Source organism: Selaginella moellendorffii, unplaced genomic scaffold (assembly GCF_000143415.4).
Source record: "Selaginella moellendorffii unplaced genomic scaffold, v1.0 SELMOscaffold_23, whole genome shotgun sequence".
In the NCBI taxonomy this organism is placed as follows: domain Eukaryota; kingdom Viridiplantae; phylum Streptophyta; class Lycopodiopsida; order Selaginellales; family Selaginellaceae; genus Selaginella; species Selaginella moellendorffii.
The window spans coordinates 674,432-689,002 of NW_003314284.1; the positions used below are offsets into that span (position 1 = coordinate 674,432).

Sequence of the window (14,571 nt, forward strand, 5' to 3'; positions counted from 1 at the left end):
TTCAGGCAAAGGTGTTTCTAAACAACCCCGAGGGGGAGGTGGTAGCTGAGGGCTTAGCCACAGTTGTCGATCCAAGAGATGCGGTTGCTAATCAAGAATTGGGCTGGGATGATATTGGAGTTGCGATTTTAGAGGTTGTTGACACAGAAGAAAACAGTCTGACTATTGGAAGCATTGTGCAGTGGAAATTGAGGCACTTAGTGTTTGAGAATGTGAAGGATTCACAATCAAACACCACTACAACTGATGACAGAACATCTCTTCATGGGAAAAGAAAGTACACCTTCCTAAAGCACAGCCAAAGGGATCTAAGCAACGAACCGAAAAGGTAGAAAATGGCGATGGAGGTTCGAATGGTCTCGACAGTTGCTTGTTGCAAGAGGAGGTGTTGTCAACATACTGATTGGGATGCTATTGAAGAGGAGAGAGCAAGATACAAGACATTGTCCTGGAAGGCAGCTCGCAATTTTGTGTATGAGGCATTATGGTCATTTGTTGATGCTTCAGAACATCAGGTGGGGGGCATGGTCTTCCAGAGGGGTTTGGTTTGCATGAAGGCATGGAGAATCATTTATGGAGTCCCTCGAACCACATTCTACAGAATCAAAACTGAGTTCGAGGAACAAAGGGTTCAACAGGCAATCCATGGGAACGACGGTACGCACAAAACCAGGGGTCATGTTGTATATGGAGAGGCAATCTTCAAGAGGTTTGTCGAGACATGTAGCGAGCAGCAACCACATAAAACCCGCCTCTTGGAAGATGGAACACGAGACACCCAACGAGTTCTCCCTTCCATGTATACCAAGGGGGCCATATTGGAAGATGTGAATCGGGAACTCCAGAGTAATGGCTATAGGAAGCTGAGCCAATCTAAATTTAGTAGATTGTGGAGCAACAGGTTCAGGGATGTGAGTATAGGAAAGTACTCCAGCTTTTCAAAGTGTGACGAGTGCACTGCTATCAAAATGGCTTTGTCGAAGAATTCTTGCATCGCTCAAGAGCGAGAGACGTTGGTTAGAAGGCGGCTCAACCACAACATCGAGCAGAGAAGCTGCAGGACTGCATATTATCATAACAGGATTCTCTCCATGGAGAGACCTGACTCTTACCTCTGCATCATCCACGACAAAATGGACCAGAAAAAGACGTGCTTACCTCAACTCAATCCTGCCCCCAAGGCAATCTCTTCATCCATGCAGCTGCCTGTGTCTCTGTTTGGCATAATCGCTCATGGGCATGGTGCCCAGAACTATGGGAACTTCTTTGTACCTCTATGGGGTGGCGGGGGTGAAAACATGATGATTGCATCCCTAGCAAAACACTTAAGGTCTCTGCAAAGTGCGCAGACTAAGCTGAACGGCCAACCCTTGCATAAGGCCCTTGTCGATCGAACCCCATACAGGGTTCAGTTGGAAGAGGAGCAAAGGCTTGCAGTATCGCGTGGGGCCCCATGCCATCCCAGTGAATATGTTGGCCGTCAGATTGTAGGGTTATCACGTGAGGCCTCATGCCATTCCGACGAGGCTGGTCGCCCGGTGAATGCACAGCCTCATCCAAACGAAGCAGAATCTCAAGGAAGTTCTTGCGGCCGATGTGGCCTTCCACCCCATCTTCTACTCAAAACAGACAATGCTGGCAGTGAGAACAAAAACATGTACGTCTTCGCGTACTTGGCGATGCTTGTTGCCAAAGGCATATTTGAAACGGTTACACTTGGCTTTCTCATAGTTGGGCACACTCATGAAGACGTCGATGCCATGTTCAGTCACCTGGCAGAGTCCCTCCGGCGATCCAATGTCCTCACCCTCCCACAACTCTACGATGAATTCCAAAATTGCATCAAAGGCACTGTTGAAGCTGCACTTGTGACAGAGGTTCCAGACTTTAAGGGGTTTGTAAGAGGCTACATCAGGGACGGATCCGAAACGCTGATTGGCCACTCCAATCCTCTTCAGTTTCATTTCAACATGCGTGACAGTGTTCCAGTGATGAGGTACAAGATGAGAGAATGGGACACAGTGTGGTTGCCAGTGGACGGCATTGAACTCTTCAAGAGAGATCCCATAACTGGGGAACCTATGATTCCTTAGGGTTCCCCACGGCCGATGCACCCGGATGGACTCAAAGACCAGGAAAGTATAGTGGCCGGGATTAGACAGCATATTGCCTTCTGGAAGAGGGGGTTGGTGTTTGGTGGAGAATCCTATTTTCAGAGGTGCAAGCCTTTGATCGAATACTGGGAGAAGATTATATCTGCTATCCAAAATGGGCCTGTTGTATATGAAGAATTGGAAGAGTCCTTTTGGCCAGAACCCAGAGCACCAGATAGTAGCGGAACAATGTTCTTTGGAAATGCAGTGACAGATAACGATGTTGAGGATCACTATTGTGGGCCGTGGAACAAGAAGCCGGATTCAGCATTCAATCCAGTACAGGTCTGCAAAGGAATGGTCGTGTTTGTCAGACCCAGTAATAAAAAACAAATGATATGGGTGGGGCGCTGCATCACTGATGCAGAGGAGGACGCGGAAACTAACTCCTTCAATGTAACTGTGGAGTGGTTCAAGCCAAGTTTCGGATATACGAAGGATTGCCTAGAAAAGAGATGGGTGCTGAATCCAAGGGATCCCAGCATGAGCATATCGGTGGATAATGTTGTGCATGGTTGGATGCGGAAGCAGAGTGCCACTATCACCTTGCCAGACCATGCAAGAGATGCAGCAAGAGCATTCATAACCCGGGTTCAAGGTGAGATTCATTAATATTCCTTTACTAAGTTTCTAATGTATTTTATTTCAAGGTGAACAATCCAAATCTGAATCAGAGGAGGCGTGATGGCATGTGGCCTTACACCATTCCTAGGTGAGATGATACAAATAACAAGTATAAATTCTTAGTTGTTCTAGCAAATCTTACTTAAAGTTCAAGGTGAACAAGCCGAATATGAATTCATCGGATTGTTATAACAAATTGCGAGGTGATGGCATGAGGCGATACGCCATTTGAGAGTGGTAGCCATTCCTATATAAGGTGAGTGAAATATTTATTAGAAATACCTCATTCAATTGTGCACTTCTAAGTCTTGGTCCACTCAGTACTGTTTGCATGTTTTTATTTTAATTATTTCTCTAAAATGTTATTTAGCATGTGGCTTCATGCCATTGCTCTCCACAATCATGCATTGAATTTTTCTATCCTTGCATAATACTTCTCCATATATATAGCATGTATGCACATGTGATATGGTTCATTAGGCCTGATATAGTGTGTAAGGTAAAACAAAGATGATGTGACATATGCATTTACCAATCACACGTGCATAAATCTAATAATATGGTGTGTGGCCCATATTAATGGCACATAAACCCATATTGTGGGCTTACGTGCTTTATGTACCATCATTCCCTTGCAGCGTGTGTGTTGGTTTCCTTTTATAACACAACGAACTCCATATTTTAGGGTGAAGAGCGTTCTCATGGCAAGCACAAAATCTGTAAGTGAGGCAGAAAAGGAGACGGAGAAGGAGATAGGTGAAGATGTAGAATATATAAGTCTTCCAAACTCCCCGTACTATACTCCAGGTGATCATTTTTCTGAACAAACGGCAACATTAACAACTATCGAGAACGCCCCAGTAACGTCAGAGACAACAATCCAAAGCAAAACAACTGACCCGGAGAAGGATGATAGTACCGCTGAGAGTACCAAAAAGGAGGTGTCCACTAGCGCTTAGGCTTATAATGGCGTGTGCCCTCATGTCATTTACTTGATCACCAAATACCTTTTTCCCTTTGCACTAGTATATCTTAATACCGGTCTGAGAAATAGAATGGCATGTGCCCTCAGGCCTTTTACTAAATCACCTTTGAAAGAAATGCAAGCCTCTATGTCGTAAAAAAAAGGTACTAGAGAAATTCCTTAATAATATGAATGTTATTTAGTTTCATGAAAATACACTAAGGGTCAAGTGAATTAAATGACTTCTCCAGACTAGCAATGCCTCTTGCTACACCTTCACAATTAGATTCATTAGAAAAAGATAACATTGAATAATATCTAAATGTTCTCACCATTAAGTTATATGTCTGGCTAATAGGAATGACATTCATCTTGGAAAGCTCACCACACGCTCAATGAACAAACAAATAGTGTGTGCGCGCATGCCATCGCTCTTCTTTAGCTTCAGATTCGGCTTGTTCACCTTGACAATGAGATTTATTATACAACCAAATGGACTCAGTCTAGACACAAAGTCACCGCGCTAGTCACCATGCCCCAGATATGTCTAGCCCCTGGACAAAAAACATATAATTTCACGTCATTTTCAAATACTTGAAAATTTGTACTTAGTCCCATTTTACTGAATAAATCCCACTTTAACGAAATAGAGCATATACCAGTGGAATATTTCAACATGGGACTTTGGATCTCGCGAGAAATAACCTCTGGGGCTCGCTCCCACAAGCTTGCAACCTATAAGGCGTTGACACAGTTTGTGTCAATGCTGACTTTGGGTTGACTCCCACGCGGTTGCTGTGTTGTTGACATTCTGGCGACGTCTAGCTTGATAGTGCCGAGGAGGTGACAGACAAGATGCCATTTGCCGCCCATGGTGCTACATGGGGGAGCTTGCTAGCAGCGTGAACTTTCTACGAGAATGATGATCTGGCAGCTCGGGCAGCTGAGAAAATTGTGGAGTTTAGGCCTGAATGTCCATATGTGTTGGTTGCCAACCTTCACGCTGCTGGCAAAAGGCAAGACTACAACGCAAAGCTTTAACAGCATTTCTAAATTTGTATACTCAAAATGCAAGGATCGTGGAGGGCACTTTTTGTCGAGGCTGCTGATAATCCAGTTGATTTGCAGCAGGCGTGACAATCCTGATGTTGCCGGTGTTGGAAGTCAACGCTGATAGATCTCCTTCAAACTCGTTGTGGGAGAGATCCAAGTGAACCAGCCGGTGGAGCTGGCCGAAATCCATGTCTTGTTTTCCAAGCTTGACCTTGCCACCATGAGAATGGAGAGGCTCGAAGACTTACCCAGAGAAGCTGGAAGGCTGCCAACCAGAAGATTTTCTGACAAGTCCAAATAGTAGAGCTGTGCGCCTCCCAGGCCTAGGAAGATATTTCTCCGAGAACTGGTTTAGCTTTCCAAGGCAAGATGGTATTGAGTTCGAGGACAAATCACTTGCTGATGCTCGTCCGGCATGGCTGCACCAGGCCAGAATGGCGATCCTGTCTGGTGCAATCCCTGCCAAGTTCATCATCCGGAAGAGAAAGAGGGCTTCGTCTGCTGGCGCATGATCCTTGATATGGCATTCCACGACACGAGGTCCCGGACAAGCATTTCATGGAAAGTTGTGAGAGCTTCCTGAAAGAAGCCGTTTTACTAGTAGGCCGAGGTCATGATGTTCCATGCTGTGACTTCGCGAGTGGGCATGGATGCCAAGAGTCCCCTGGCCTCGCTCACTCTGCCGCAGTGAGAGAGCCCCGTGATCACTGAGCTCCATGACACAACGTGCCTCTGCAGCATTCTGTCGAATGCGAGCCTGGCCTCATCCAAGCAGGAGAATTGGCAGTAGACTGCGATCATGGTGTTCCAAGATACTGGGGTTCTCTCAGGCATGGATTTGAATCTCGTTTGGCACTGCTCTAAGCAACCATTCGTCCAAATGCCACGAGCTCTACATTCCATGAGATGACACAGTGTTTTGGCATCCTTTCCAGGACCTGCAAGGCTTGAGCGCGATATCCCGCTTCGGAAGTTCCACGAAAATGGATCCGCATCAAAGCATCAACGTATCCAAGTTGGGCATTTGCTGCAACAACAGCATTCCAGGAGACGACATTGCAGAAAGGCATTTTTCTGGAACATGATATTCACAAGATTAATGGAGCTGTTCTGTGCGCCAGATGACATCAAAGCAGTCCAGGAGATCACGTTTCTTTTGATCAAACATAAACTTTGCGTGATCAACACACCGCTTTGAGCATAGGCTGACACTGCGATGTTCCACAACACTAAGCTTCTGCATGGCATTTTATCAAACATCATCCTTGTCATGTCAATCTTACCATTCTGTAGAAATGATTTTGCCAGAACATTCCAGGTACCCGCTGCTTTGCCTTGCGTTGAATCAAACATCTCTTTTGCCTGACCAAGATGCTCCCCCCAATAAAATCATCAGATCAAATCCCTTTCCTCCATTGCAAGAAATATCCTCGCCTCCACATCCATTCCATTTTGCACAAACGCAGTGATCATGGCCGTTGACGACAAGGCATCGTGAAGTGGCATCCTCTCAAACACGGGGCACCAAGGATATCCGGCTTGGGCATACGCATTGAATATCCTTGTCCACGAAAAAGAATTCTGTTGCGGCATAACGTCAAAAAGGGCCTTGGAAACCTCCAGACCGTTTGGCAAATGTGGAAATGAGGCAGTTCCATGCTACCTCGTTCCGCTTAGGCATCCTGTCAAAGAACTTTCTAGCCAGAAGGGACCGTGCAAACGCGATTATCATCAATTTCCAGGTGATTAGATCCCGCCCGCGCATGCCATCGAATCAATCCAGCGTCTTCAAAATACCTGGTCTGGGCATATACAATAGTCACGGAGTTCCAAAAAACTGTGTCAGGTAGGGGGACTTGATCTTGGCTTCTTTCAGTCGACCATTGTGGTTGTAGACATTGAGCATAATGTTGTGTGATCTGGTGTCAGGGTTCGGGATAGAGGCGAAGATCTCCAAGGCCCGCTGCAGTTCCCCGCAAGCGCCATACATGAGCACCAGATAATCCGCCAGGAACTTGCAATGGCGGAGATTGGAAATAAGCATGGAGCTGTCCTCGTTGAGATCTTTGCTCCTGGCACATGCCTTGAGACGGTGTCCCAGTTCTTCCACAGATCCATTGCTCTTGCTGGAGCTGCCATATTGTGCTGTGAGAATCTTTCTGAATCCTTTTACAGACAATATGATAATATATATACATTAATGTTTAGCTAATATAAGTTTGTTATTTAAGTAGACATAATAAAAATTGACAGAAATTTGAGAGATCTGCTGTATTTTTGGTTTAGTTGTAAATTTGATGTTTTTCAGAATGTTTGCCATCCAAATATTGTGTGGATATTTGTGATGTGCTCCTCATACAAGATTTGACTTGTAGATTGGTGGATTCCTCATTGATAAGTTTTGGTAGACGTCCTATCACGGCATCCTTGGATGGATTGCAAAATGCCACAATGGAGAGGTGAGTTTGATCATGGACAAGGACTTGGTGTTTAATGCTCTTGTATTTTCTATTGCTCAAGATCTGGATGGAAGAGAACAAGAACCATGATCAAAGTACTATAAAAGTGGTTATTCAACGTAGCGTCACTTTTTGTGTGGATTGACCCCAAGGATCAGTTTTATGCTCGTATTACTGCCAATTCACTGAGAAAGGCAATGAGGTCTGGGCTGGAATTTTGCAACGCCAGAGAGGGCTTTGTGACCCCATCTCACACCTCACTGGAGATGTCATATATAGAGTTTGATCGTTTATCATCACGATGATGGACCAAGAACAATCAGCGAATGGCTGGAGCTCAACTTTTCTTCACGAATCATCAGGCCTGGGGCGGCCAAACACTTCTCTTCTCCTTCTCATACTTGACAAACAACGCAGCTATGGCGAGCATGGTGTAGGCCTGGATCCCAATTATCGCTGCTTCATGGTACTTGACAAAGCTGCTGCCCGTTGCTAGCTCTACCAGGAGCAGCGCCGCCAAGCCGAGCATCGCAAACCTTCCATTGAGCCTCTCGGTGTATGGATTAAACCCGAGCTCCACCACTAGACCCTCCGAGATGGCATCCTCGAGAGGCACCGGCGGTAGCAACAACGCCTTGCCTCCTTTGCTGGCGCCCCCGCTGCCTTCCAGTTTCTTCGCCCTGCGTGCCGCAGCCTTCTTTCCAGCAGCGGACTTCCTCTGGATCCTTGCTAGCCGGGCCTCAAACTCTTCCTCCTCGCTGCTCACTGCACGTACCTGGAGACCGAATTGCTTGCTCTTGTGCTGCCGGGAACAATGCCTGACGCGTGAGTTTGGAATGGTGACGAAGGTTGAGCCTGCCGTCGCCATAGCCAATGCCTTCCCACCCCTTTTGTCTATCCACTCGTGCTTATCTCCTAACCGAGAAGCTTGAACCGGCCAACGTAACCAAGCTCTCACTGTGCCTTGTTGTTGAGAGCTCCGAGCTCGTCCATTTGCTGCTGGACAGTAACCAGTCCAGTCTCGGAGACAAACCTGATAGAAGAAGCCGCAAGAACGAACTTTTGTAAGAGCACAAAGAAGACGGCCTTACCATTTGAGGAGAAGGAAGAGCGTTGCTGCGAGAGCTGTGAGGCAGCAGACATGGAGCAGCAGCTCGTTACTGCTCCACTGCACTGCGATTGCAAGCTGCACGGCTAGAACCACGGACAAGGAGATCATCACGTTTCTAAAAGCCGTCCATGTTGGTCTCTGCAAACACACGACCTCAAGCCATCATCGCAGCGAAGAAACAAGAAAACGAAAGCACTCACATTGACACCGGGAGCCAAGGCGCCTACGATCACAGCCTCCGCCATATCTGTGTTTAGGGTAGCTCTGAATAGAAAACCAAAGAAAAGAAAGACAAACACCTCTCTTTCATGGAGATCTCGTTCTCTCTTTGGTTGATGATGATGATGAACTCCCATATATGCTTGCCATCAAGTCGTAAGTTGCCGGATCACGCTCTCCGAGCTCCAGCAATGACTCAAAAGCCACCTTTCCCAAGCCCACATTCTTCCACTTCTTGCAGGCCGCCAGTACTGCCCTCCACGCTACCGAGCTCGGCCTGTGCGGCATCCTCTCGAGCAAGCCCACTGCTTCGTCCAGTCGATTCGCTCGGCCCAGCATATCGACCATGCACACGTAGTGCTCCTCCCCTGGAGTGATCCCATGCTTGGAGCTCATCTCCTGGAACAGCTTCTTGCCTTGCTCGACGCGGCCGGCGTGGCTGCAAGCGGTGAGGACGCAGACGAGAGTGACGCAGTCGATCTCCAGGCCTTCGTCCTCCATAGCGTGGAAGAGCTCGAACACCTGCTTGGAGTCGCCTTGGCGGCTGTATCCTGCGATGAGCGACGTCCATGTCGCGGTCCTCCTGTGGTTTGCCTCGAGAATCCGATGAGCGTCCACCATGTTCCCACACTTGGCGTAGAAATCCAGCAGACAGTTTGCTACAACCGCGTCGCTCTCCACACCATCTCTGCAAATCTCCGAGTGGATCGCCTTGCCAGTTTCCAGTGCTGCGTTGCTGCTGCATGCGCCGAGACCGACCGCAAAGCTCTGCTCGTCCGGAGATGGACCTCCGCTCCTCATGCACCGCAGGAGCTCGAGCGTCAAGCGCTCCTCGTTGTTTTCCGCGCAAGCCCGCATCAGAGCGTTCCACAGAACAACGTCGAGAAATGGAATCCTGTCGAAGGTCATCCTTGCGTCCACCAAGCTCCCACACTTCCCGTACATGTCCACCACCGTACTTGCGACGAAAGCATCGAACTCGCAGGAGCCACTGCCGAGAGCTTGGGAGTGAAGAGCCATGCCCCTCTTGAGAGTCTTCAACTTGACAAGCCTCCCCTCGACCTGTGTCCCTTCTTCCTTCGCAGCCAAGCTAGCGCAAGCCTTTATCACTGCTAGAAAAGTCCGAGCATTCGGTTCGCAGCCTTGTCTCCGCCGAGCCCGCGAGAAAACTTCCAGTGCCATCTCCGCTTCACCACTCTCGGCATAGCCAAGCACGAGAGCAGTCCACGAAACCACGTCGTGTCCCTCCATCCTGTCGAAAACCCGTCGAGCATCCAGAGTGCTCCCACACTTCGTGTACATGTCGACTAGCATGCTTCCAACGAAGAGCTCCTTGTCACAGCCAGCGCTCTCGGCTTGAGCGTGGATCGCCATTCCTTGCTCCAGAGCTACAGCTTTCACGGCCTTGCCACCTCCAAGCTGCGTCCCTTGCTCGCTCGACGCTAGCGCACCGCAAGCTTTGGCCGCGAGCACGAAAGCTCGGGCATCCGGCACGCATCCCTGAGCCTGCATTCGCAGGAACAAACGTAAAACCTCTTGCGCATCACCGCGGTCAGCGTACCCGGCCAGGAGCGCCGTCCACGACACAAGGTCGGGCTGTGGGAGCTTGTCAAAGACTTTGCGAGCGTCCGCCACGCTGCCGAGCTTGGCATAGCTGCCGATGAGCGCGCTCGCCACGAAAACGTTGGTGTCATCGCCGGTTTGCGCTGCCTCGGCGTGGAGCTGGACGAGCTTGCCGAGATCCTTGCAGTCTTTGAGAGCTGCCAGGAATTTGCGCCGCCGCGACTTCTCCTCGAGGCGCTGGAGCTTGATTCGCTTCCTTGAAGCCTCCCGAGCTTCCTGAGAGTTTTCCAAGAGATTTTAGATCTTTCTCTAGAGAAGAGATTTTCCACAGGGAGAGCGAGAACTTACCGATCTTTCGTGCGCGGCACTGGAGCAAAAGGAACTCCTCGTGTAGCGCGCGAGGGAAATGCGAGGCCTCGCGATCTTCAAGAGCATCTTAGGCGCAAAACCCTAAAACCCCGGCATTTCTAGGGTTCTTGGGTCGGGGCCATGGCGCGGGAGGCGGATGCGTCGTTGGGCTACCTCACGCGCAAGGAGACGGAGGTAAAGCTGCCGCGGCCGACGCGCGTCAAGAACAAGACGCCGGCGCCAGTCCAGATCACCGCCGAGCAGATTCTTCGGGAGACTCGCGAGCGCCAGGAGCCCGAGATCCGGCCGCCCAAGCAGAAGATCACCGACAAGCAGGAGCTCGACGAGTACCGCCTCCGCAAGCGCAAGGAGTACGAGGATCTCATCCGCCGGGTACGCTGGAACATTGGGGTGTGGGTCAAGTACGCCCAGTGGGAGGAGTCCCAGAAGGACTTTAACAGGGCGAGGTCGGTGTGGGAGAGAGCTATCACGGTCGACTACACGAACCAGACGCTATGGCTCAAGTATGCCGAGATGGAGATGAGGAACAAGTTCGTGAACCACGCCAGGAATGTATGGGACAGGGCCGTGAATTTACTGCCCCGGATCGACCAGCTCTGGTACAAGTACATCCATATGGAGGAGATGATGGTGAACATCGGTGGTGCTCGCCAGATTTTCGAGAGATGGATGCTCTGGGAGCCCGACCACCATGGCTGGGCCGCGTATATCAAGTTCGAGCTCCGGTACAACGAGGTGGAGCGGGCACGTGGGATTTACGAGAGATACGTCCGCTGTCTTCCCACCGTCAAGGCGTGGATCCGGTTCGCGAAGTTTGAGTTTAAGAACGGGGACGTGACGAGGGCCCGGGATTGCTACCACCGAGCGGTGGTGGAGCTCGGCGAGGATGGTCAGACCGAGGAGCTATTTGTAGCGTTTGCCAACTTTGAGGAGCGGTGCAAGGAGTTTGAGAGGGCCCGGGCTATTTACAAGTACGCTCTGGACAACATACCGAAGTCGCAGGCGGAGGAGCTGTACAAGAAGTTTGTGGCTTTTGAGAAGCAGCACGGGAACAGGGAGGGTATCGAGGATGTGATTGTGAGCAAGCGAAGGTTCCAGTACGAGGATGAAGTCAAGAAGAATCCACTCAACTATGATTTCTGGTTCGATTATATTCGGCTGGAGGAAAGTGTTGGGGACAAGGATAGGATTCGTGAGGTCTACGAGCGAGCCATTGCAAACGTGCCTCCTGCGGAAGAGAAACGGTACTGGCAACGATACATATATCTCTGGTACGCAAAGCAAAAAAAGAAGTTGCTTTCAGATTGCTTTATCAACTTTTGTTTTAATTTTTCGTGCAGGATCAATTATGCTCTGTATGAAGAACTCGAGGCTGAAGACATGGATCGTACCCGGGATGTTTACAGGTACGTATTTTATAAGTCTGTCACTTGGAACTCCTTACCTGATCGTCGTGTTTTATTTTTCAGTGCTTGTCTGGGCATCATACCGCACAAGAAATTTACATTCGCAAAACTCTGGTTAATGGCTGCCAAGTTCGAAATCAGGCAGAAAAATCTGACTGCTGCTCGAACGATTCTAGGAAATGCAATCGGGAAGGCACCCAAGGACAAGGTAAGGTTTTCTTGCGGGCCATTTATGCAAGGTTTTTATGCACTCTTTGCTCACAGATATTTAAAACGTATATCGAGATAGAGCTCCAGCTTGGGAACATGCACAGGTGCAGGGCGCTATACGAAAGATACCTTGAATGGGCTCCCGCTAATTGTTACGCATGGAGTAAATATGCTGATCTAGAGCAATCACTTGGAGAAACTGAAAGGGGTCGGGCCATTTTTGAGTTGGCAATATCGCAGCCTGTCCTTGACATGCCCGAGCTTTTGTGGAAGGTAAGATCGTAAACACGAAGAGTTCTCTTCCGTGCTGACATTCGTTTTGTCTTCAGGCGTACATTGACTTCGAAATCAACGAGGGGGAGAACGAACGCACGAGGGAGCTCTACGAGAGATTATTGGACAGGACGAAGCATCTGAAGGTGTGGCTAAGCTACGCCAAGTTTGAAGGGGGCGTGAGACTGGAAGAGGAATCCGTAGCTCAAGGAGAAGAAAGGGAAATCAATCAGGACGTCTTGAGAGAACAAGCGTCGCAGCGAGTCCGGCGGGCTAGAGGTAAAGCACTCTTTGCCAAACTTGTTTAACTTTTGTCTTCCCTCAGGCGTCTATGAACGAGCATTCGAGTACTTTAGATCTTCAGCCCCGGAGCAAAAAGAGGACAGGAAGATGCTGCTCGACGAATGGCAACAAATGGAGGAAAGCTTCGGTGACCTTGGCGATGCTGCTACGGTGAAGAAGAAACAACCGAGGACTGTCAAGCGGAAGCGACCGATAGCGCAGGAGGACGGGACGTTTGCTGGGTACGTAGTATATATAACATTTACCCTTTCCTCGTTTCTTCTCGAGACTCACGGCTTTTCTTGGTCACTCCAGGCAAGAGGAGTTCTACGACTATATATTCCCAGACGAGACCTCGATGGCTCCCAATCTCAAGATACTGGAAGCCGCTTACAAATGGAAGAAGCAAAAGACAACGATCGAGGACAACGATTGAGGTGTTGTTTTGTCCTTGTCCGTCAGAATTCTCGGATTGTACACTCTTTCTAACATGTAGCTCGGCTGAAAACGAAAGAAGCCAAAGATCAAGCTACGTTCTAAAGGGCCAAACATGTATTCATACAAATTTTGATGTTCTGGGTTTGCTATAGTTTGACTAGTTTTGACTAGTTTGATCATGACTAGCTAGCTGCTGGACGCTTCTTCCCAAGATGTGCGCAAAGAACCCCTCGCTCCATGCGTTAGACAGCTTCGCGTTAATCTTTCCCACAACGTGTGGATCCAAACCCATGAGATAATTCAAGAACCGGGTGGTGACTGCATACCCCTCGTCCGGTTCCAGCCTCCACGTAGAACGGCCGCAACCCTGCCTTGATGATCATAAACTCGGATCAATCCCTGCGGCGCATTGCCACGCCCGTCCCACGCCAGACGTGGGTCATCTCGGGATAGATTACCATCTATATCCTCTGGACCAGGTCCCCGGTAAACCACGTGACCAAGAGAGCTCCCAGATGGATTTGATCCTGGCTCGTGAGTAGCCAAGGATCCAATGGTAGCAAGAACTCCCTTGACTCTCATGGCAGATTTGAAGCGCTGGCCGCGAGTCCCTTTGGCATTGTTGACAGCCACTAAAACAACGTTGGCCCTTGCAATTGGAACTAAGAAGAAAGCGATGGCCAGAATGAAGGAGGTTGTCCCATTCGAGAGAGAGAGAGGAAATCTACATTGAATTTCTCGAATTTGCTGTTATAGTGTCAAAATAAAGTCAAAGAGCAACATGGCTAAGTTTTCAATTGCTTCTTTATTTTGGAGCTGAGCTACAAAGTTTTGTTCCTAGTCCAACTTTCATGTCAGTGAACAGTTTCCTGGGCTCCAGCCAGCTTCAAACTCACCACTTAGCACTTCCACATCTTGTGGCACTGAAGAGTTCTTTATGACTTAGTTGCTATTTAAGCTAATTTATCAATGTAGTTAATATTTAATTTACTTCATTCCTAGTAAAAAGTCTGTATTTTTGTCATATACCCTTAAGTATCCACAAACAGTAAAATTCTAGTTTATTCTAACTAGTTATGTAAAATTTATTTCTATAAATTTTAAATTATGTAATTATAATAATGTGCTGTTGTGAGTGCATGGAATATGGAAATGGGATACAAAAAATATACATATCAATTAGCCCAAAAACATTAACTTATATACAGGAGTAAATGGTCCGAATTGAAACTAATCCAATAATTACCAAAATCCCATTATAGCATTGTAACCATACACTTAGACCTTACATCATCCTTTTTTCTCGGAATGATAGAAGATTGTCAAGGTTCTCTCATGGATGGGCCAAGATCTAAAGGAACATAAAAAAGAGGCATTAATAGATCTGTAAGTAGTGTTAGTTATTCTTGATTTCTTTGTACAAAGCATTTTATCTATTGTATATGCA

At 48.3% G+C, this 14,571-nt stretch overlaps 2 protein-coding genes across 3 annotated transcripts; one reads left to right on the forward strand and one right to left on the reverse strand.

The window, feature by feature from the left end:
• Positions 1 to 7,434: 7,434 nt before the first annotated feature.
• LOC112347639 (pentatricopeptide repeat-containing protein At2g33680-like) lies at positions 7,435 to 10,596 on the reverse strand. Of its 2 annotated transcripts, XM_024678837.1 has the most exons (5): positions 10,495 to 10,596; positions 8,664 to 10,422; positions 8,565 to 8,611; positions 8,345 to 8,502; positions 7,435 to 8,286 (listed from the first exon to the last, which is right to left on the reverse strand). In XM_024678837.1, exons 1-2 carry the CDS (start codon positions 10,579 to 10,581, stop codon positions 8,671 to 8,673), a joined length of 1,839 nt encoding a protein of 612 aa, XP_024534605.1. In that variant the 5' UTR covers positions 10,582 to 10,596; the 3' UTR covers positions 7,435 to 8,286; positions 8,345 to 8,502; positions 8,565 to 8,611; positions 8,664 to 8,670. The 2 variants fall into 2 exon arrangements, with proteins under 2 accessions (XP_024534605.1, XP_024534604.1); XM_024678836.1 differs by having other exon boundaries at positions 8,565 to 10,422.
• A 1-nt stretch (position 10,597) lies between these two features.
• On the forward strand, positions 10,598 to 13,269 carry LOC9656645 (crooked neck-like protein 1). Its single transcript, XM_002973813.2, has 7 exons — positions 10,598 to 11,786; positions 11,856 to 11,921; positions 11,985 to 12,129; positions 12,186 to 12,404; positions 12,461 to 12,683; positions 12,730 to 12,928; positions 13,002 to 13,269. Exons 1-7 carry the CDS (start codon positions 10,636 to 10,638, stop codon positions 13,120 to 13,122), a joined length of 2,124 nt encoding a protein of 707 aa, XP_002973859.1. The 5' UTR covers positions 10,598 to 10,635; the 3' UTR covers positions 13,123 to 13,269.
• The last annotated feature ends 1,302 nt before the right edge of the window (positions 13,270 to 14,571 follow it).

Bases quoted from the DNA above. Each gene is read 5' to 3' on its own strand.
- LOC112347639 (XM_024678837.1), bottom strand. From the start codon at position 10,581: ATGCTCTTGAAGATCGCGAGGCCTCGCATTTCCCTCGCGCGCTACACG. The intron at 10,423-10,494 runs GTAAGTTCTCGC...GAAAACTCTCAG, and splicing joins GTGCCGCGCACGAAAGATCG to GAAGCTCGGGAGGCTTCAAG.
- LOC9656645 (XM_002973813.2), top strand. From the start codon at position 10,636: ATGGCGCGGGAGGCGGATGCGTCGTTGGGCTACCTCACGCGCAAGGAG. The intron at 12,130-12,185 runs GTAAGGTTTTCT...CTTTGCTCACAG, and splicing joins GGAAGGCACCCAAGGACAAG to ATATTTAAAACGTATATCGA. The intron at 12,929-13,001 runs GTACGTAGTATA...TGGTCACTCCAG, and splicing joins GAGGACGGGACGTTTGCTGG to GCAAGAGGAGTTCTACGACT.